The 20,958-nt window shown below is 46.4% G+C and overlaps 1 protein-coding gene across 4 annotated transcripts in view; it reads left to right on the top strand.

Moving 5' to 3' along the window:
• Positions 1-20,958, top strand: part of ELP6 (elongator acetyltransferase complex subunit 6) — a 245,900-nt gene that overhangs the window by 78,130 nt on the left and 146,812 nt on the right. For all 4 annotated transcript variants that reach the window (XM_086941011.1, XM_086941013.1, XM_086941012.1 and 1 more), the window contains exons 3-4: positions 7,999-8,077; positions 16,119-16,189. In XM_086941011.1, coding sequence (XP_086797137.1) covers positions 7,999-8,077; positions 16,119-16,189 — 150 coding nt within the window. The remainder of the gene's footprint in view (positions 1-7,998; positions 8,078-16,118; positions 16,190-20,958) is intronic.

Genomic DNA, 20,958 nt, shown 5'->3' with positions numbered 1-20,958 from the left:
ACAATAAATTATTAAGCATTAGTAATGATTTTTATACAAGTTTAGCAGATTTGTTAAATGTTTGTGATGCAATGTTATAGGGACAAGTATTAAAAGATCTATCATTGTGTTTAATAAAAATTTAGTTTTTTTAGTCTGAGTGCAGTTTTTCATATAGCTTTACTTTGACTCTTTCGTTCAGTCATAAAAGTCCCTATTTTTAAAAAGGGAAATAGGCGGAACCCTTAAATATTATCGACCGATCTCTCCAATCGACAGCACTTGTAAGATTATGGGACGAGTTATACTGGAAAGATTGGAGACTTGGATAACTGATAACGGGAAGTTCTTGGCTGTCCAATATGGATTTAGGAAAGGCCAAGGGCACTGTAGAACAGTGCCTTAATCTGCACCTGATCATTGACAAATACACTATGGCTAAGTCAGGGTCCTTATACCTTGGGTTTATGAACCTAACGTCCGCCTTTGACTGGGTGCAGAGGGGGAAATTGTGGGAGAAAATGTTGCTCATGGGCATTGATCTGTCCATTTTTTAGCTGCAATGCATCAGGGAGTTACAGGCAGAGTACGGTATGTTGTTGCAGGCGAGCTACCCCACCCATTAAGATGGACTGCGGGGTGCGACAGGGATGTGTACTCGCCCCTTTCCTATTCTGTTTATATATAAATGATATAGAAAATCACATCAGAATTGGAAATGAAGATGCACCCACAATAGGCCGCTGGGCTTTACCAGCCTTGCTATATGCGGACAATTGCGTCCTAATGTCGGGGGCTGGGGTGGGATTACAGAGGCTTTTAACCAGTTTTAACGATTTTATGAGTGATCTCGGATTAAAAACAAATGTTGCAAAATCACACATCATGATAGCAGGAAAAGCTCCATCTAAAATGAAAACCTATATAAAGAATGAAACATTGTCAGGTGTCAACTTTTTCATATTTAGGTATTCTTTTAAATGAAAAAAATTCTTGGTTCCACCTAGACAATTCTAGTATTGTAGGCTTTAATAAAAAACATGGAGGCCATTTTTAGATTCACAAAAAAATTAGGCTCTCGCCCCATAAAAGCAAATATTGACATTTACAAAGCACAAACTTACGCAATCACTCTATATGGCGCTGGAGTCGGGGCTGTGCTAACACATTGGGCCTCCAAGGGAAGAGAATATAATGTTAAAATGTGTGTTGACACTACCTAAAAGTACCCCTGCCACCATGTTCTATTACGAATTAGGCGTAACACCATTATCCTATCGTATTCAATTAGCACCTTTGATGCTTTGGCGTAGCATCTGGGTAAATGAGGAACCAGCGCTGAATCGTGATATCATTTTAGATTGTATGAAACTGGACTACTCAAAAAAAAAATCTTTGGCTCTCTTACTTGCAAGATCGATTGGAGAAACTGGGATTGCAGGATTGCTTTAGTAGTCTTGGAAACATATCCACAATTTCCAAAACTAATCTCAAAAGTGACTTCCTTTAATTTTTGACGCATGCAAGAGATAGTCAAGCGATGGCCAAAAAAAGGGTTTTAGAGCCTTCATTGATAATTAACTCTCCACAAATCGAATCCTATCTCTCTTTTTATTTTGGTTTAAATCTTTCATTGAAGTTTTAACACAATAGACATAGGACACATCAACAACTCGGGCGAGCATGCGGTCGCCTTGCCAAGATCTGTTACCCCTCTTCTCCCCATCGGCTGGGCCCATTGAGGCTACGTAGTACATGTCTTTTAGAGCTGGGGAGGCCCTGCAATCGAAGTTGAGCGGTAATCCAGTCCTACAAACATCCAACTTCTCTCCCCCCCCCCACCCCCCACTCCCTCCCTTCTCCTACCCACAGTTCCCCCTCCCCGGTGTGGTAAGTGCGATGGTATCCGTTCTTTCGTTGCTGGCATGACAGGCGGCGCTTAGGTAGGTGAGCGAGGTTCCCCCTGGAAGTCGCTTGGAAGTCTGAGCACTCTGAGGTATTTTGGGCAAGTGATTTCATTAAACTCCTCAGAGAGGAGGGAGACGAGGGGCTGCCATGTATCTAGAAATGTGTCCCGTGTTTGGGTAAGGGAGGCCTGTATTTTCTCCATGCCCATAATATACCACAGGCGATGGAGCCACACCGTGTGAGTAGGCTTCCTGGAGGTGCCCCAGAGAGACAGGATATGTTGGGTGGCCGCCCCCATCGCCAGCCCCATCTACTTGCCCCTGATCGATTTCAGAGGGAACGTGATGGCGTTGGGAAGGCCAAGGAGCGTGTATGCCGGGAATCGGGGAATTTCAGTGTCAAAGTGTCACTCACATCCCATAGGATGTGAGTGAGTGTCCCTTGTTGCCCGCATCCCCTCCAGCACCCGGGGTCTCTGCGTGGGTTGCCCTGATGAAGCCGGGCCGGCGTGACGTGCCAGCAGTACGCTATTTTCACCGCCGCTTCCTTACTGGCTACATTGCGGGCGGTGTGGTGAGCCCTGAAGTATATGTCTTGCCACTCCTTATCTGTGAAGGAGAGTCCTATTCCGTGTTCCCATCTGTTCTGTCCCGCCGAACGTGCAGCAGGTGGAGGTGGGCTAAGCATCATGTACAGGTCGGTGATTGTGTGTCTATCGTTGTGTTTCGTGTGAAGCCATCGATCATAGACTGTCAGGGATCTGCCTACGTGAGGTTGCACATCTTTCTCCGTGAGTCAGTGTCTAATCTGGAAGTATTGGAAGCGTTGTATCTGCGGGAGTGTGTAGTAGTCTTGCAGAGTGCGGATTGGCATAAAGCCCTCGGGGTTGAAGAGATCGCCAGCTGCTTTGCATTCCGAGTCCCGCCACTGCGGGAATGACCCGGGTGCCACTCCCGAAGGGAACGCAGGGTTTTCAAACAGGGGGGACATCGGGGATGGGAATGTGGTAAGGCCTTTCGATACCGCTACTTTGTCCCAAACCTGCATTACCGTCCTCGTAATGGGGGATTTCTTGAGATATGAGGGCCTGTCCGTGCGACTCATGAATGGGATTTTCCTTAGGGACATCTGACCCATGGCTCGATCTTGAAATAACCACTGTTTTTCGGATTCGGGCCTGCTCCATTCTAGGAGGTAGCGGAGTTGTGTCGCTTGAAAATAGCGAAGTAAATCAGGTACTCCGAGACCGCCGTCCGCAGTGGCTCGCGTGTTTAGGTCTCTGCGTAGGCGAGGACGCTTACCTGCCCACACAAAGTGTGTGATGGAGTCCTGCAGTTGTTTGAGTACTCCGATCGGGGGCATTACTGGAAGGGTCTGAAATAGGTATAAGATCTTGGGGAGCAGGGTCATTTTTACCGCTGCTACTCGTCCCAGCTCGGAGAGCGGCTGACGACGCCATCTCGCAAGGTAGTTCTCCTCAACCGTCTGGGTGGTGCTCGGGGTCAGAGAAATGCCCAAGTAGGGTATGGACATCGGAACTGTTAAGTCCCCATACGTTTGGTGGCCATGTCGTGCCGCTTTCGCGTTCCGACCCAAAGGCAAGACTAGGGATTTCTCCAAGTTCATCTTGAACCCCGACACCCTCCCGAAGCGCTCCATCTCCGAAAGGAAAGCCGGTACCGATGCCGAGGGGTCCTCTAGGGCCGCCAGGACGTCGTCAACATACAGGCTTATGGTCTGTTGTTCCCCGCCAAAATGGACTCCCGTTATGGACCTGTTGTCTCGGATCCGTTGGGCTAAGGGCTCGATGTACAGAGCTAAAAGCAGGGGCGAGAGAGGGCACCCCTGCCTGGTTCCCCGTCGGATGTCTACGGGTCTCGAGCGTACCCCGTTAACTGAGATCCTGGCCTGTGGGGTGGCATAACAGCTAGCAACCCACGTGCGGAACCGGTCTCCGAATCCGTAGCGCATCAGGACGGCATCCAAATATCCCCAATCCACCCTGTCGAACGTCTTCTCGGCATCCACCGACAGGAGGACCGCGTCGGAGTCATTGTAATGGGTTTTATCAATGACATGAAGCAGTCGTTTAGTGTTGTCCGCACACTGTCTATTGGGAACAAATCCCGCTTGGTCCGGCTCAATAATCCCCGGTAGGCACGGGCCCAATCTAGCAGCCAGCACGCTTGTGAATAGTTTTAGATCGAGGTTAAGAAGGGAGATGGGCCTGTACGCTTTCCACTGGGACGGGTCTTTGCCCGGCTTAGGGATGACCACGATGTCCGCGTCCAGCATGTCCTGGGGGATAAAACCTCTGCCCTGGAAGGAATTGAACAGTCTGGTTAACAACGGAGCGATTTGGGGGCAGAAGGCCTTGTAGAAGCTGGCCGAAAAGCCATCCGGGCCCGGGGCTTTCAGAGGCTTGAGACGCGCGATCGCGGAGATGACCTCCTCGGTTCTGATGGGAGCTTCAAGGGAGGCCCTGGTAGATTCGTTTAGGGGCGTTATCTCCGTGTCGCGGAGATAAGTGTCAGTGAGTGTCTGCTCGTTCGGCGGTTCCGCCGTATACAATGAGGCATAGAACCCACGGAAGGCTTCTGCTCTCTCTTTTTATTTTAACCAAGCAAAAGTGTTTTATCTGATTAGGTTTAGGATGGGTATTGCTCATTTACTGGTTTCGTACCCACGTGATGTATACTGTGATGCCAAAGTAGACTTGTGTCCATGTAACGCAATTTCTGCACAGAGCACTTTCAATCAATCAATCAAGAGTACTTGTAAAGCGCGCTACTCACCCGCCAGGGTCTCAAGGTGCTGCGGGGGGGGGGGGGGGGGGCTGTTACTGCTCGAAAAGCCAGGTCTTGAGTTGCTTCCTGAAGGAGAGATGGTCCTCGGTGAGTCGTAGGTGGGTGGGGAGGGTGTTCCAGGTCTTGGCGGCCAGGTAGGTGAAGGATCTTCCGGTGGTGGTTCTGCGGATCCGTGGGATGGGGGCGAGGGCGAGGCTGGCGGAGCGGAGCTGGCGGGTTGGCGTGTAGAACGTAAGGCGGTTGTTGAGGTATTCAGGGCCCAAGTCGTGGAGATCCTTGTGTGCGTGGGTGAGGAGTCTGAACGTGATCCTTTTGTTGGCGGGGAGCCAGTGCAGGTCCCTCAGGTGGGCGGAGATGTGGCTGTGTCGGGGGATGTCCAAGACGAGTCGTGCTGAGGCGTTCTGGATGCGCTGGAGTCTTTTCTGTAGTTTGGCAGTGGTCCCAGCTTAGAGGGCGTTCCCGTAGTCCAGACGGCTGGTGACGAGGGCCTAGGTGACTGTTTTCCTGGTTCCAGTGGGGATCCAGCGGAAGATCTTACGGAGCATGCGGAGTGTGTTGAAGCAGGAGGAGGTAACTGCGTTAACTTGCCTGGCCATCGTGAGGGAGGAGTCAAGGATGAAGCCCAGGTTGCGTGCGTGGTCCGTGGGCCTGGGTGGGGGGCCCAGAGCAGTGGGCCACCAGGAGTCGTCCCAGGCGGAGATGGATGGGCCTAGGATGAGGACTTCCGTCTTGTCTGAGTTCAGTTTCAGGCGGCTAAACTTCATCCAGTCTGCGATGTCTTTCATTCCGTCCTGGAAGCTCGCTCTGGCGGAGGTGGGGTCGTTGGTGAGGGAGAGGATCAGTTGGGTATCGTCGGCGTAGGAGATGATGTTGAGGTTGTGCTTGCGTGCGATGGCTGCGAGGGGGCTCATGTAGACGTTGAAGAGGGTGGGGCTGAGCGAGGAGCTTTGAGGTACGCCGCAGATGATCTTGGTGGCTTCTGCGAAGGGCGGGAGACGAACTCTTTGGGTTCTCTCGGAGAGGAAGGAGGTGATCCATTCCAGGGCCTTTCCTTGGATCCCTGCGTGGCGGAGGCGGGTTGTCAGGGTGCGGTGGCAGACCGTGTCGAACGCAGTCGAAAGGTCGAGTAGGATGAGGGCGGCGGTTTCTCCGTTGTCCAGCAGGGTCCGGATGTCGCCGGTGACCGCGATGAGGGCGGTCTCGGTGCTGTGGTTCGCTCGGAATCCGGACTGCGATGGGTTGAGGGAGCCGTTCGTCTCCAGGAAGGCTGTCAGCTGTTTGTTGACTGTTTTCTCGATGACTTTTGCAGGGAAGGGGAGGAGCGAGATGGGGCGGAAGTTCTTGAGGTCTGAGGGGGTCTGCGGTGGGTTTCTTCAGGAGGGCGCTGATCTCTGCGTGCTCCCAGCTCTCCGGGAAGGTGGCGGATATGAAGGAGTTGTTGATGATGTCCCGAAGTATGTGTGCGATGATGGAGTCGGCTTTGTTGAAGATGTGGTGTGGGCAGGGATCGGCTGGGGAGCCCGAGTGGATGGTGTTCATCGTGTGGGTGGTATCTTCCGTGCTGACCTGAGTCCAGGCGCACATGGTGGTGGTGGGGGGTGTAGGTTCGGTGGTGGGGTACTTGTTCTGAGCGCCGAAGCTGTTGTGTATGTCGACGATCTTACGGTGAAAAAAGGTGGCCAGAGAGTTGCAGAGGTCTTGAGAAGGCGTGATGTCGTTGTCGCTGGCGTTGGGGTTGGAGAGCTCTTTCACGACGTTGAAGAGTTCCTTGCTGTTGTGGGTGTTGTTGTCCAGTCGTTCTCTTAAGGATGACCTTTTGGTGGTGCATTGGTAGTAATAAGACCGTTTTTAAATGTACAGATTTTTTTTAAAATGACAGTGTATTTCTCCAGTTTTGTTTCTTGATATGATAATTGTGCTAATATGGATTTTTTATAGCAATGGTTTTAATTAACTATGCTAAACATATAAACTAAACTAAACTAAAACTTTTGGTGGTGCGGATCAGCTGGTGGTGTTTGAGGGTGGCGTTCTTGAGGGCTTTCATGTTATCCGTTGACTGGTTGTGGCGCCAGGCTTTCTCGAGGTCACGGCAGGATTTCTTGGAGTCTTTGAGATCTTTGGTGAATCACGCGGCTTTCTTTCTGTTGAGGTTGCTGGGAGGGTTTTTCAGTGGAGCAAGGGTATCCGCGCAGTCGGTGATCCACTGTGTGAGGTTGTGGGCTCCTTCGTTGGGGTCCGTGGTGTTGGTGGGAGGGTTTAGGCGCAAGGAGGTGGTGAGTTGGTCGGTGGTGATCTTGCTCCAGCATCTTCGGGGGGTTTGTTGAGGGCGGTGGTAGGTTGTTGTTTTCCTGAAGTTGAAGTGTATACAGCTGTGGTTGGTCCAGTGGAGCTCGTGGTGTGGCTAAAGGAGATGTGGTTGCTGGAGGAGAAGACAGGGTCGAGCGTGTGGCCGGCGTAATGGGTGGGGTTGTTGACCAGTTGCTTGAATCCAAGGTTGTCTAGTAGGGCGGTGGTGTTGTTGTCCTGGTCGTTCTCCAGGTGGAAGTTGAGGTCTCCTAGGAGGATGTAGTTGGGGGAGGCGAGGGCGAGCGGGCTGATGAAGTCTGCGATGGCCTCACTGAAGTGTGAGTGTGGTTCCGGGGGTCTGTAGATGAGGGTTCGTCTGAGGGTGGTCTTGGGGTCGGTGTGAATCTGGAAGTGCAGGTGCTCTGCGGTGGCGAGGGTGTCGTCGGTGTTGGTCGTGATGCGGATAGTGTTTGTGGGCGATGGCGATGCCTCCTCCAGTCTGGTTGACGCGGTCCCTCCGGATGATCTTGTAGCCGTTCGGGAACTGAGGAGGCGTTCATCCAGGTTTCCATGAAGAAGGCGACTTCTGGTGCCGTTTTGCCCAGGAGGTCCCATAGTTCGACGGCGTGCCTGTGGATGGATGCACTTGAGGTGGTTGTTGTTGGCGGCTGCTTTGCACTTTGTTTTCTTGTAAACTGTATCTTAATCCGAGATGCACCTTTTTAAAACCATTACTAAGGTTTTTAAACATTAGAAAATGTAAACTGCATTATGCCATCTACTTTTTTTAAACGATGAATTCACTTGTCTTGTGGTTTATGAGTATATCTCCTTTGCAGTCAGGCTCCGTAATATTGTTGGAAAATGAATTCCTGGGCATTAATTAGGCTGGTTGAAATTTTATCATGTCTATAATTGCTAATTACTGTTTTGATGTGCTCTTTTATGACTGTCATTAAGCTTAATCAAGATCTTTTGACTGACTTACTGACTCTTTTATTCTTTTGTGTTATAGGGGAAATTTGCCCTAGTTCTGGATACAAAAACTGACGGCAGCTTTCTTGTCCATCATTTCCTGTCTTTCTATCTTAAAGGTACGTGCTTTATTTTTAATTATGTTCTTACATTCCTCAACCAACTGTATCTTTCCATGAACGCCAGAGAATAGGAGGCCAAAATACCAGTGCCTGACAGGTAGGTCATTTTCTCCCAAAATATAAAAAAAATATATTTTTCTGTTTTTCTTGTATTGCCCCAAGCAGGAAAAGTCTGTGACAGAAGCTGTTCCTTAAAAAGTGGCAGCATCCAAAACTACAATTCTTTTCGATCTGTTGTCTGGACAAGGACAAATCTGCTTGTGGCTCTGCCATAAAAACGTGGCAGTGCCGCCACCTGCTCCCCCAAATCCTAAATTGCGCTATGGCTTTTCTCTTCTGTACACAAATGACATCCTACATCTCCCAGTTACATCTTTTGGATGTGGCATATCTAGCATCCAGTGTCTGAGCACACTCCACTAGTGTTAAGCCAATTTCAGTGGCTTTCTGAAGTATGTGCCTGTCAGAGGATTTTCCAGGGCAGCTGCTTGGGCTGTGCCTCACTGTTCTGCAGGCATATAGCACTCAAAGTTTCATCCCGAAGGTATGTTTACTTTGGACGAGAGTTTCTGAGGAATATTTTTGTTAATGCCCTAAACTGCCCTGTTGCGCCTTCCTAGTCCCCTTCTATTGCTGTGGATTGTACCAACAGGTTGATAGTGTAAGAGAGCCAGGATATAGTTACCTTGTGGATTACTGCATGACTCTTATCTGTTGGCTATCACAGGTCCATTCTCTCCTATCATCTATCCACAAACAATATACGGGTTGTCTTCTCTTTAAGAATATAGAAAATTGTGTAGGTATGAACCTCTATGGAGAATTGCCTGCATATGGTATGTTGTGTCGTGTTGTGGTTTCCTCAGGTTGATAATTGGTAGAGAATCGGTGGTCTAGAAACACCCTTGCACCTATAGGCAACTCGTTCCATACAATGAATGATTGTTGTTGGCTTTCAGTCATTTTAATGCAAATAGTTTAAAAAAAAATTGCAGATAAGTTGTACAAAATGTGTTTTAATCGAAAAGTGACAACAATTTTGATACAAAATATACAGTATTAAAAAGAAACTGTTAGAGCACCTTTGTAAAGTTGAGATCCAGTTTCATAATGTTTCATGGACTCACAATGTCCTAATACAGTTTCATATTCTAATTGATCGCTTAATGGATTGAGGTTATGAGGTGCTGTTTAAGAATCATTGTTATGTGCATGATTACCATTATTACATCCGAAAGAGCTTTGTTTGAAATAAATCTGAGTTTTGAATCCAAACAGAATTGACTCGGAGCCCGCTTGGACAAACACAGTGGAAAACTCTGTTTCAGCGTTAAGCCGGTGGATGCCCTGGTGGATGCTCTGCGGAACTTGTTAAGAGGGAATTGCGGTGAGAACTCCGTAATCCATTAGCGCGTAATATTCTGCTGCCTGGGGAGGAGATCAGGACCCTCTGGGAAAACATTCATGCCGAGGTTCTTTGATTGGAGGCTCCCTGCTCGCTTTAGTTGCTTAATAGCTAAATAGCAGAAAAGTTCGGCTATACTGAAGAATTAGTGGTAGCCTCGGTTGTCTGCTCTGGCAAGGGAAGATTGCCCATACGGACAAACACGGATTTGCATTGTGACTCATTTGTTAAAAAATACCTGAATCCTTCACTGTTGGACAGGCGCTGCCTGTCTTCTGCCCTGGGACACCGCTTGGGACACTCTCCAAGACCCTGCCCGCCCGCCCGCCTCCCGCCTCTCGCCGTGGGACCCCTTCTGCCATCTCGGGAGTCCGGCTGACGAGCGGAGTGTGGGCGTGGTGCAGGCACAGGACCACAACACCCAGCAGGCCTAGCGGTACATACCGCGATATTTCGGCGCCAGGAGGCGCATAAATTAACCATCATCCCCGTCTCGCGGGACGCGAGCGGGACGCCGGGCGAAGCCCGGGCAAAGGGCGGGCCCTCTGAGGCCCTCTGAGGTCGAGGAGGTTGGGTTGGGTACACCCCTCTATCATCATCTGTGCCCTACGTCATTCCAGGTACTTTTCTATTATTACCTACACGTGTCTAAAATTCCTCCCTCGCTCCTTAGTATATTAAGCCAAAACTGCTTGCATGATATTGAGTTCCCCTGCATCAGATTGATTGAGAGATCTCTGGTTTCACCTATCACTGCTTGCCATCACACCCGGCCCACAATTATATCGCAATGTCTACCAGGGGAAGTAGAAGCAAAACTGCTGCTGCAAACAGTACATCCATCATCGGCCCCATTGACAACTTTATCACGAGAACCCATGACGCGATTGATTTAAGCATCTCTCTCCTTGAAAGAAGAGTCTCACAAGACTTAGAAGCTGCCAAGCGTAGGGCCTCATATGAACTATTAACAACTAAACGTTCCTCCCTTGGCGACATTTTGTTGGCAAAAACTCCTGTCAAACAACATGAACAACAACTAGGCTGCCTGCAAGAAACACGGCCTGATATTCACACCATTCCTAATGAAATTAATTTATCGGCCACAGACCCACTGATAGAGTGTGACTCTGACACGAGCAATGATCTCGAAAAGACACCAGATCTAAACATAAACCTTACTCCGGAAAACATAGAACCAAATAGTCCCATACTAATAAGACCCACCGAAGAGGGCGCCATTCGTAAACAGACTCAACAACCAACAATAAGTATCCCTTCCGTGGGTAAATTACGCAAAAAATCCAAAGTTCAATCTAGAAAAACCACAATCAAGTATCCCATAGCCAACGGAACATTTAAACAACCTGGCCCTTCAACTGAAGCCATGCAGGAAAAGGTCCAGGAGTATGTAAATAACCTTGACGCATCAGTAAAGCTAATAAAAGATGATCAACTGATAGAAAGCGTCGGCAATCTCCTGGCAATTTACATCTCACCAATCGAATCTAGACTGACTAGAATTGAAAAGAAACTTGAGGAACTCATCGCTGTTAATAAAAAGACTCTCACTAGAGACATTGTACCTACTAATACAGCAGGAAAACCAAACACCGGTAAAACTACTACTACAAAACAGACAGAAAAAACTACATCGACTGTAACTAGTACAACAAAACCGCAACCAAACTTATCCATTCCAGTGAGCAAAAATAAGCCTACAAACAACTCTACCACAGGAAGTGGCCCAACTTCAAGCACAACCACTAGTACTCAGGCGGTAAACACTACTCCAGGAAAGACGACCACATCATCTCAAGAACAAAAAAAGAGTCAAAATTATTCAACATCCACTACCACAAACTCTCAAAAACCCCGGTTAACACACGATCCACCATATAATTCAAGGCAGATCCCTTCAAGAATCAATCTTCCCCCCGAATGTGGTGCTTATGTATTGATTTTAGTGAATGTGCCTAGGCTTAGGAACGATCAAGAGGAAACTCACTCATCCTTGAAAAACAAGATCCTGCATTGGTTGATAGCAAACTGTAACTATCCGATAGAATGCACAGCAGAAATAAACAACGTACAGAGAGTAGGATGGATAGGTCCTTTAAAAAAGAAATTTGAAGGTGATTGTGTATCTATTAGTTTCAAGAATCCACAGTGGGCCGAGAAAACTCTGGCCAGAGCCCCTCCACCTTCCGTATGGGAATTTAATACTACCCTACTCCCACTGGGGTACTTCTATAGGCATCTGATCACTGATGTACCAACAACAGAATCTAACCTAGCCACACCTTTCTTCGATCATCATTCAATATTTGCAAACAACTCCCCCTTTTTACAGCAGTATCCCAAATTTACAAATCCAAACATTCACATGCATAGACATCATCCACAGGTTCATCCTCATCTCACATCTCACCCTTACTTGTCTACAATGCCAAACAAAGAATACAGGGACCCTCGTTGGCAACATGTTGCCGCAGCACCTGGTAACCTTTATAGTATTCCAACTCAAAACAGGTTTGCTGCACTCTCTACTCTTGACTTTAACGATTGACAAGAAAATATCTACCCTGTAGACTCAGTGAACCATACATTAAACCCAGCAGGCCAGACGTCAGATAGCCCCCCTAATACCTATGGATTAGACATGCAGAACATAATACCAGAGAATACCTTAAATACTCAAAATCAAATAGGACCTAATGACGAAATTAACTTAGCTCAATCAAAAATTAGCCATCAACATCATGGAAACTCATTAATCAAGAAAATTTCAAACTGCAATAACAAAAGCACTTCCTTAATAATTTTAACTTTCTGGAATATAGCAGGCTTGCTGGCTAAAGTAACAAATCCTAACTTTTTAAACCAAGTAACTGCGAGCAGTATTATCTGTCTTCAGGAAACTTGGGCTATCGACCCACTGCATATAATGGGATATAAGACTTTCCTTTCTTCAGCAAAAAAATCTTCTTCTGGAAGAAACAGTGGCGGTCTAATTATCTATATAGCCAACACCCTACAACATGAAGAGATAGTTCCAGTTAAACTACATGAGAATTACCAAATAGTAATTTTGAAGACAACTAAACAGACAGTATACATTATTGTAAACTTTTACAATAACAAAAAACTAGACGACCTAATTAACCTTCTTCAAGAAATCTCTGGTACTTTACAAAACCTAAAAGAGAAATTTATTAATAAAACATGCACCATACTATGGGGCGGAGACTTTAACATCCATCTATGTGACAACAATAATACTGATAAATGTGGGATAGTAGAAGATGATGGAAATATGATCACTCACTTTACTCATTCACATGAAGGTGAAAAAATGAATGAGGCTGTAACTGAACTAGAACTGGGTTTTGCAAACGAACTAAAAACTCCTCAAGTACCTTTTACCCCAACCTTTAATGGCAGGGGACTGACGAGTCTGATAGACTACGTTATGATCTCAGCACATAAAGGTCCAATTATAGAATTATTCGAAGTAACCAAAAATCCTTTAAGTGACCACTTTCCGATTGTAATCAGCCTAAGAGAACAAAGAAAACAAAAAGACTTTGATACTTTTTCTCTACTGCATCAACAAAACTTAGAGATGGGGTCTCTTAATGGCTACACTCTAAAATGGGGAAATGTTGATAAAAAAGCGACCACTTCAACAATTGTTACAGCATGTAAAAATGAGATATCACTTTGTCTAGACCATGAGGCAGAAAGCTCCAAGATAATAGCTAGCTTCAATATTATCACAGATAAGATAAAAAAGGCTTTAACTAGATCCTGCAAACAGATTAACCGTGATAAGAAAGGCTGGTTCAATTCAGCTTGTACGAAAGCACACGTAAAACTAAAAAAAGCATTGGCCAGTAAGTATAGAGACAGGGTGAAAATTACCGCTCTAAGGAGAGACTATGCCTTAGCAATTAAAAACAGAAAACATGAGATAAAAACTGACCTCTGGGAGTGTCTAAAAAAAAGTACAGAACTCAAAGATAGTGTTGAGTTCTGGAAAATAGTAAGGTCACCATACCTCACAGGGAAGGAGGATATACCCTCTATTGACGTCGCGATCTCCAACACTGAATGGGTAAAACATTACTCAAATGTTTTTGGTTTAAGTCCATCAGATAATATGGAAACAACGGACTTGCTGAAGCAAGTTATCTATCCGCTAAACCTGCAGTTTACGCATGACGAGGTACAGAAAGCATTAAGATCCACTAAATTAGGCAAAGCCCCGGGGCCCGACGGGGTTCCCGTTGACATTTATAAATACGAGGAAGAACTCTGGTCCCCGCTCCTGACAAATGTCTTAAACGCTTCCCTAGAAGAAGGCCTGATTAAATCATGGAAGACCTCTGTACTCGTCCCGATCTTTAAAAAGGGAGACCGAAACTCACCAACTTGTTATAGGCCTATCTCCCTCCTGGACTCTCTCGGGAAGGTCGCTGGTCGGATAATTCTCGAGAGACTCCAGGAGTGGGCAGTCACTAACAATGTCATATCAGACATACAATATGGTTTCCGCGAAGGCCTAGGCACTGTGGATCAAGCACTAAACTTGACCCTATTGGCAGGAAAATACTTAGAGGCCAAGGGGAGTGCCTTTCACATGGTGTATGTGGACCTATCCGCAGCCTTTGATTGTGTTATACATTCAAGGCTGTGGACGATCCTGTTGAATATGGGAGTAGATCCCCCTATTGTAGATTTCCTACGAGAACTCTATACTGGAACAACAGGCAGAGTGCGATTCGGGACAAAGGGTCAACTGTCAGATAGCTTTTGGGTAGAAAAGGGGGTCAGACAGGGATGCGTACTGGCCCCCTTTCTATTCACCCTCTACACAAATGGCCTTGAGACAGCACTGCTTGAGGGAAGTAGAGACCTCCCCTCGGTCGGTCGTCGGCATATACCCGCGTTGCTATATGCCGACGACGCGGTCATTTTAGCGAGAACATCTGTGGAACTGCAGCGAGAATTGGATAGATACTGTGAATTCATGTTAAGTTTGAACTTGTTTTTAAATGTCAAAAAAACTCTTACTATGCATGCGGGGAGGAAAAACATGAAACCTAAAAGACTATTTGTGAAAGGGGAAGCCCTGGAAAGAACACCCACTTACCAATACCTGGGAATTGTCATTGACGATAAATTTAAGTGGAAAGCGGCAATTTCGGCGAGAAAACTATCATTTCTAAAAACAACAGCGGCCTTGAGAACATTTGTCCAAAAACTGGGTCACAAGCCACCTCTAGAAACCTTAAAAATCTACAAGGCAAAATGTGTCAGTACTGCTATCTATGGGGCAGGGATATGGGGCTACGCAAACGTGACTGAATTACAAAAAATAGAAAATGCCTTCTTAAGATTCTTATTGGGGCTGCCGAAAAATTCTTCAACATACGCCTGTCACGAAGAGCTGGGCATAGACCACCTAGAGGACATTATAAGAACACAACCTATAATGCTCTGGAGAAGAATTTGGGTCACTGAACAATGCAATTTAACCAGACTCATCATTCAAGACATTCAGACGCTGGAGCACTACGGGCGGATGAAATGGACAGCCTATGTAAAAGCCTTTCTTACAGATATGGGACACAGTCATTATTTTACAGATCCATCATCTTTATACAGTATTTCCAAAAAAGATCTGAGGAAAGCATGTCTATCACACCTGCACCAAACACGTCTGCTAAAAGAAATCCATAAATCCTCTGTACAACAAAGTCTATTAGTCCAAACAGTATCATCCATTGAACCTTATTTGCTGTATAACATGACCCAATTTGAAAAACTACTTCTGACACGCTTCAGGTTCAACATGTTCCACTTAATGGTCTGCTTTCCCACACAAAATGATTGGTCATCAAAAATGTCATTGTGCCCTTGTGACTCCCAATCAAAGCAGTCGACAATACATACAGTCTTACTTTGTACATTTTTTGAGGCACCCCGCAGACAATGGCTATTGCCCATATTTAAATATTGGGGCCTACGCCAATGTCGCCCAGCCTACCTGGCGTTACAATATCTGGAAAATGAATTGATAGCAAAAGCAACTGTACGTTTTTTGAAATTTTGCATACGCCATAGGTCTAATCTCTGAAAATCAAATGTATGAAGAGACTACAAGGGTTGGTAGTAAGAGTCTAACCTCTTCTTTTAATGATTTTACAAAATGCATTTTAAACTCATGATTTTTTAACAGTCTTTTTAAATTGAACTAATGTATGAAATGTATTTCTATGAACTTTTATGGTCTTCTTTGCAAAACCGAATAAAGTGATTTTTGATTTTGACTCGCACTTTGAATTTTCTATGGAATTAGAATTATTAAGATAATAACACTAATTAAGTACCATGATGTAAAGGCACATCAAATTAAGTTATTTTCCTAATGTTGTTATTTTGTACCTGTATTTTTCTATACATACACCGCTTATGACATTCTGAAACACTGCTTATAATGATTTTCCTAGCCCTGATTTTAACATGCTGTCAAGATGTTTACTTGTTTCCGTGGTTTCAATGTGATTTCAGAGAACGTGTAGTCCTATTTAAACCAATTATTGAAGTGTTTTTATTGTTCATTTTCAGCTGGGTGTAAAGTATGCTTTTTGGCTCTTGTCCAGTCTTTCAGCCACTATAACATCATTGCCCAGAAGCTGGTAAGAACATGTCTTCTGTTTCACTTATACTGTAATGATTAATATTTTATGCAGCGCCAACTCAGTGGAATCTCAAAATATTAATATCTAACTGTCCTATTATCCCCGGAGTCTGCCCGCCTTGCTCTGAGACTTAGTAAGATTACACCTGCTAAATATGAGGGTTGTACACTTTATTTAGTGCCAACTAACAAGTACCTACCTTCAGATTGGAAGGATCTACAGCAGGCTTCTTCAATGAGTAGCTCACAAGCTACTTGTAGCTCTCCTGCTACCTGTAAGTAGCTCTCCTGTGTGCAGCCCAGCCCACTAAATTAGATTTTGCTTGACTGAATTAATATATGTGTACCAGCATGGAAAGATGTGTATTTTTCAATACTTAAAAAGCTGATGTTTGGAGAAAAATGGTTGAATTCCCAAAATATATTCATAGCTAATATTTGATAAGGCATGATTCTGAAGCTGCAAAGGATCCAGACAGAATTTCCTGGTTCCACCAACAGACCTCGTGCAGATCATTATTTTCTGTCTGGCCATGTTGTATATGTTTAGGGTGGACTCACTACTTTAAGCTTGTCAACTCCAGCATCTCCAACCCAGCATCTTCCGATTCCACGCCTCCACAGACTCTGGCCTCAGTCTGTTGAAATAGAGTCAAAAGCCATGGTGTAATCTCCACGGAGTAGTTTGGGGCACCACCCTTAAAGACAGATCAAGCTATCTGGCTGGCTAAAGAGAAGAGTTTTCCTTGATGAACAGCCTCTTCCTAGGACCCAGAAATTTGCCCTTGGGGAGTAATTATTCGAACCGGACTCAGATACCATAACCATCTCTGATAACGATTATAGTCACTCTGAATATGATTCCAAGGCTAATAATCTGCTTCCGCCTCCCACGCTGGCCTTTATATTGACTTACAAAATACCAGTCATCTGGTCACCTCTCCAGAAGGGGAATTCCCCTCTCCTTCTGGGCCCCAACAGAGGAAGAAGTTACCTCACTGGTGTGTAAAGGTGCAGAAATTCTAATATTGTCTGTGCCCTCTAATAAACCAAAGTTTAATATTTTGACAGAAACAATGCAAACCACCTTTTCAGTTGTTTTGCTTTTGTTTCTTTTTTACTACTATAATCCTTTTTGGTTAGTGAGAATAGCTATTTTTGGTCCCAGCAGCCTAAAGACATATTGGCAGGTACAATGGACTTGCTGCGGGTGACCCAAAGTTTCTTATGCTCATACCTGTCACCACAGAGTCTGGTTGTCCAGACTTCATCTTCCAAACTGAACCCCAGTGCCTTCCCTTTAGCTCCTCTGGCAGGAAGCCTAAACGACTGAATCACAGGCCAGAATGTTTTTATTTCAGACAGCCTCATTCGTTGCTCTGCAAATGACACTTCTCAGCTAGGCTTTATGTCCATAATTTTTTGGAAATGGCCAAGCTGGTAACCTACTTAAACACAAGAAGAAGCTACTCTCCTTTCGGTCAGTTATGACATGACACTTAAAAGCAGATTGTGAATTGCAGCTTGGGTTCCGTAGACACTGCCCAGGTCCATGCCTGACTATGCGTTATACTGGCTTTCGAGAGATACCATGTTGCTCTGATGGGCATTTCTTTGGATAGCAGCAGCTTTTTGAAGAGAAGGACACCTTCTTCCGCAAACACTTCAAGAATAGCTCGGCCAAGACTCACTCACAACATGTGTAGTTCTGTCAGCATTACAGAAGATTCTAAGGCTATGCAGATCTGAACAGTCCTGATGGGTGCCCAGGACCCCAACTCACCTTGAGTGGTCCTCCGACCAGTACCGACCCTTTCGGACTGCTGAGCCGGACCTCGAGCTGCCCATCCCAGTCTTCCTGCATTCTCTATCACTCTTTCTGCGCCTCCCGCGCTCTGAATCTCTCGCCCTCTCTCTTGTGCCACTTTTCCTCATTCCTCTTTTGCTTTCTGACTCTCATTTTCACATCTGTTTGCATCTGTTTCTCGCTTTGTGCCGTCTCCTTCTGTTATTGCCTTTCTCTCCCCTGCCACCTCCTCCTCCGTCCCCCACTTTACCCTTCCTTACTCTCTTGTGCTCGTTTCCTGCCTCTTCCTGCCTTCGACCTACCCTGCCCACCTCCCAGGACCTACTTAATGGCTGCTGGAGTACGACCGCATTGAACAGGTGCCCAGGCTCCCAACTCACGTTAACGGTCCTCCGGCCAGCTCAGGCCCTTCCGGACCGCTGATCCGGCTCTCCAGCTGCCCAGCTCTGTCTTCCTGCATTCACTCTTTCTGTGCCTTCTGCACTCTTAATCTCTCGCCCTCTTTCTTCTGTCACTTTTTACTCATTCCTCTTTTACTTTCTCAGCCTTGTTTATGCATCTGTTTCTCTCTTTAAACTTTTTCATCCCTCATTCCGTTTTTGCTTGCATCACTTTAGTTTCTGTATTCGTTTGCATTTGTTTCTCTCTTGAGCCACTTGTTCATTCCTTGTTGCTCCCTCACCCTCATTTCTCTGTTTGATTTACATTCTCACTTTTTTCCGTTTCCTTCTGTAATTGCCTTTCTCACCCCTGCCGTCCCCTCTACTGTCCCTCAGCCACCCCTCCCACCTCCACCCCCCACTCCTTCGTGCATTCCTTGCCTCTTCTACCCACCTCCCAGGACCTACTTAACAGTGGCTGCAGCGCGACCCCATTGAGCAGGTGCCCAGGCTCCCAACTCACCATGTCTGGTCCTATGACCAGTACAAGCCTTTCAGGCCGCTGATCTGCTCTCCAAGTGCCCATCTGTCTTCCTGCACTCTCACTATCATTCCTTTTGCGCCTTCTGTACTCAGAATCACTCATCCTCTCTCTTGTGCCACTTTTTCCTCCTTCCTCTTTTGCTTTCTCATCCTTGTTTCGGCATCTATTTCTCTCTTTACCACTTTTTCATTCCTCATTTGCTTTCACCACTCTCGTTTCTGCATCTGTTGCTCTTTACCACTTTTTCATTCTTTATTCATCTTTTGCTTTCATCACTCCTGTTTCTGCATCTGTTTGCTTTCGTTTCTCTCTTGTAACACTTTTTCACACCTTGTTGCTCTCTCACACGTTTCTTTGTTTGCTTTGCATTCTTGCTTTGTTCCATCTACTTCTGTTGCCTTTCTCACCCCTGCTGCCCCCTCCACCGTCCCCCACTTCCAATCTCACCTCCCTCCACTCTTTACCTGCTCTCCTGTGTGTGTTTCCCGCCTCTTCTTCCCGCCTTCGAGTTGCGCCCACCACCCCCCTGTGCCCCTTCTACCTCCAGGAACCTACTTAATGGCGGCCCGCACAGCGGGCATTCCAAAGGCGTGCCCATCCATCCCTGGACCTCATCCGGTGGCAGAAACCCTGGTTCTACGCCCCCCTCAGCAACACTGCCGCCGATCTCCACTCCCTAAGCCCCAGAACCCCCGACCATTGCTGCTGCTGCCACATGTTCCCCACACTACGGCAGGCCCTATCATCTGCACCCAATGCAACTTCACCTGCCACGGCATGCCCACAGTCACTCCACCCACCACGCAGACCACCCTCCACATCTCTACCGTACCCCACCCACGGCTTGCATGCTTCCACTTCAACACACGCTCACTGTGCAAACACGCCTCCAAGCTGCTGGACCTCATCTCCACACTTACACCTGATGTCTCGTTTCTCACGGAGACTTTACTCTACTCCACGTCCAGCCCTGACATCGCCACAGCGATACTCAACAGATACAAGATCACCCACCGGTACCGAATCAACAGACCTCGAGGAGGAATCTCAATCATCCATAAAGAGTCTATCCAGTGCACTACCACCACAGTAACCCCACCCCGATCATGGAACATCTCAACTTTAGGATCGAAACTGACTGCAATTCGCCCTTCAGAGGCACCCTTGCCTATCAGCCCCCAAGATCTCACCCCATCTTTTGTAACTCCATCACTGATCTCATCGCACCTCTCGCTGTTGACTTCCAACAACTTCATTTTTCTCAGCAATCTCCATTTCCACCTCATCGACCACAGCAACACCAACACCATCAATCTCCCTGCATTTATGAACAACATTGGACTCACCCAACTAGTCCACAGCCTCACTCACACACCAGGACACATATTAGACCCCATTTTCACCTCCAGCAACCACGTAAAGTACAGCCACATCAACTAACTCAACTGGCCAGACCACTACATAATCCATTTCAACGTCACTAGCCCACATACCACTATCCACGTTAAGCAGAATGTCAGCCACCGTTGATGTAGCAAAATATCCAGTACCCAATGGGTCAACGCCCTCAACGGCTCCGCCACCGCCACTTCCCTCAGCCAGTGTGTTGAGAACTTCAACGCATGGATCACACTTTACGCAGAGAAGATAGCCCCCATCAAAGACAACAATCACCGAAGATTCACAAAGCAGGCCAACTGGTAAACAAAAGAACTCGTAGCGGCAAAACTCATCTGCAAGTAACATGATTGAAAATGGTGCAACGGTAGAACTCCTTCGAGACCACCCTAAACCACTACCACCGGCTACTGAGGCAGAGCAAGAGAGATGTTTAGCTGGTCACATAGAGTCCAGCTCCAACCACAGCAAAAAACTCTTCACCAATGTCAGGGAGTTTGCCAACCCTGTCGCCACAGAGAACAGCATCACCCCCTTCCAGGAGCTCTGCTATAATTTTGTGAATTTCTTCCAAAGCACAATATTTACCTTCTACATAAACTTCAAAACACAACCTAAGCCTACAGACTTCCTCAACT

The sequence above is a fragment of the Lissotriton vulgaris genome, chromosome 10, assembly GCF_964263255.1.
Source record: "Lissotriton vulgaris chromosome 10, aLisVul1.2, whole genome shotgun sequence".
Lineage (NCBI taxonomy): Eukaryota > Metazoa > Chordata > Amphibia > Caudata > Salamandridae > Lissotriton > Lissotriton vulgaris.
This window is presented reverse-complemented; position numbering and strand designations above follow the sequence as displayed.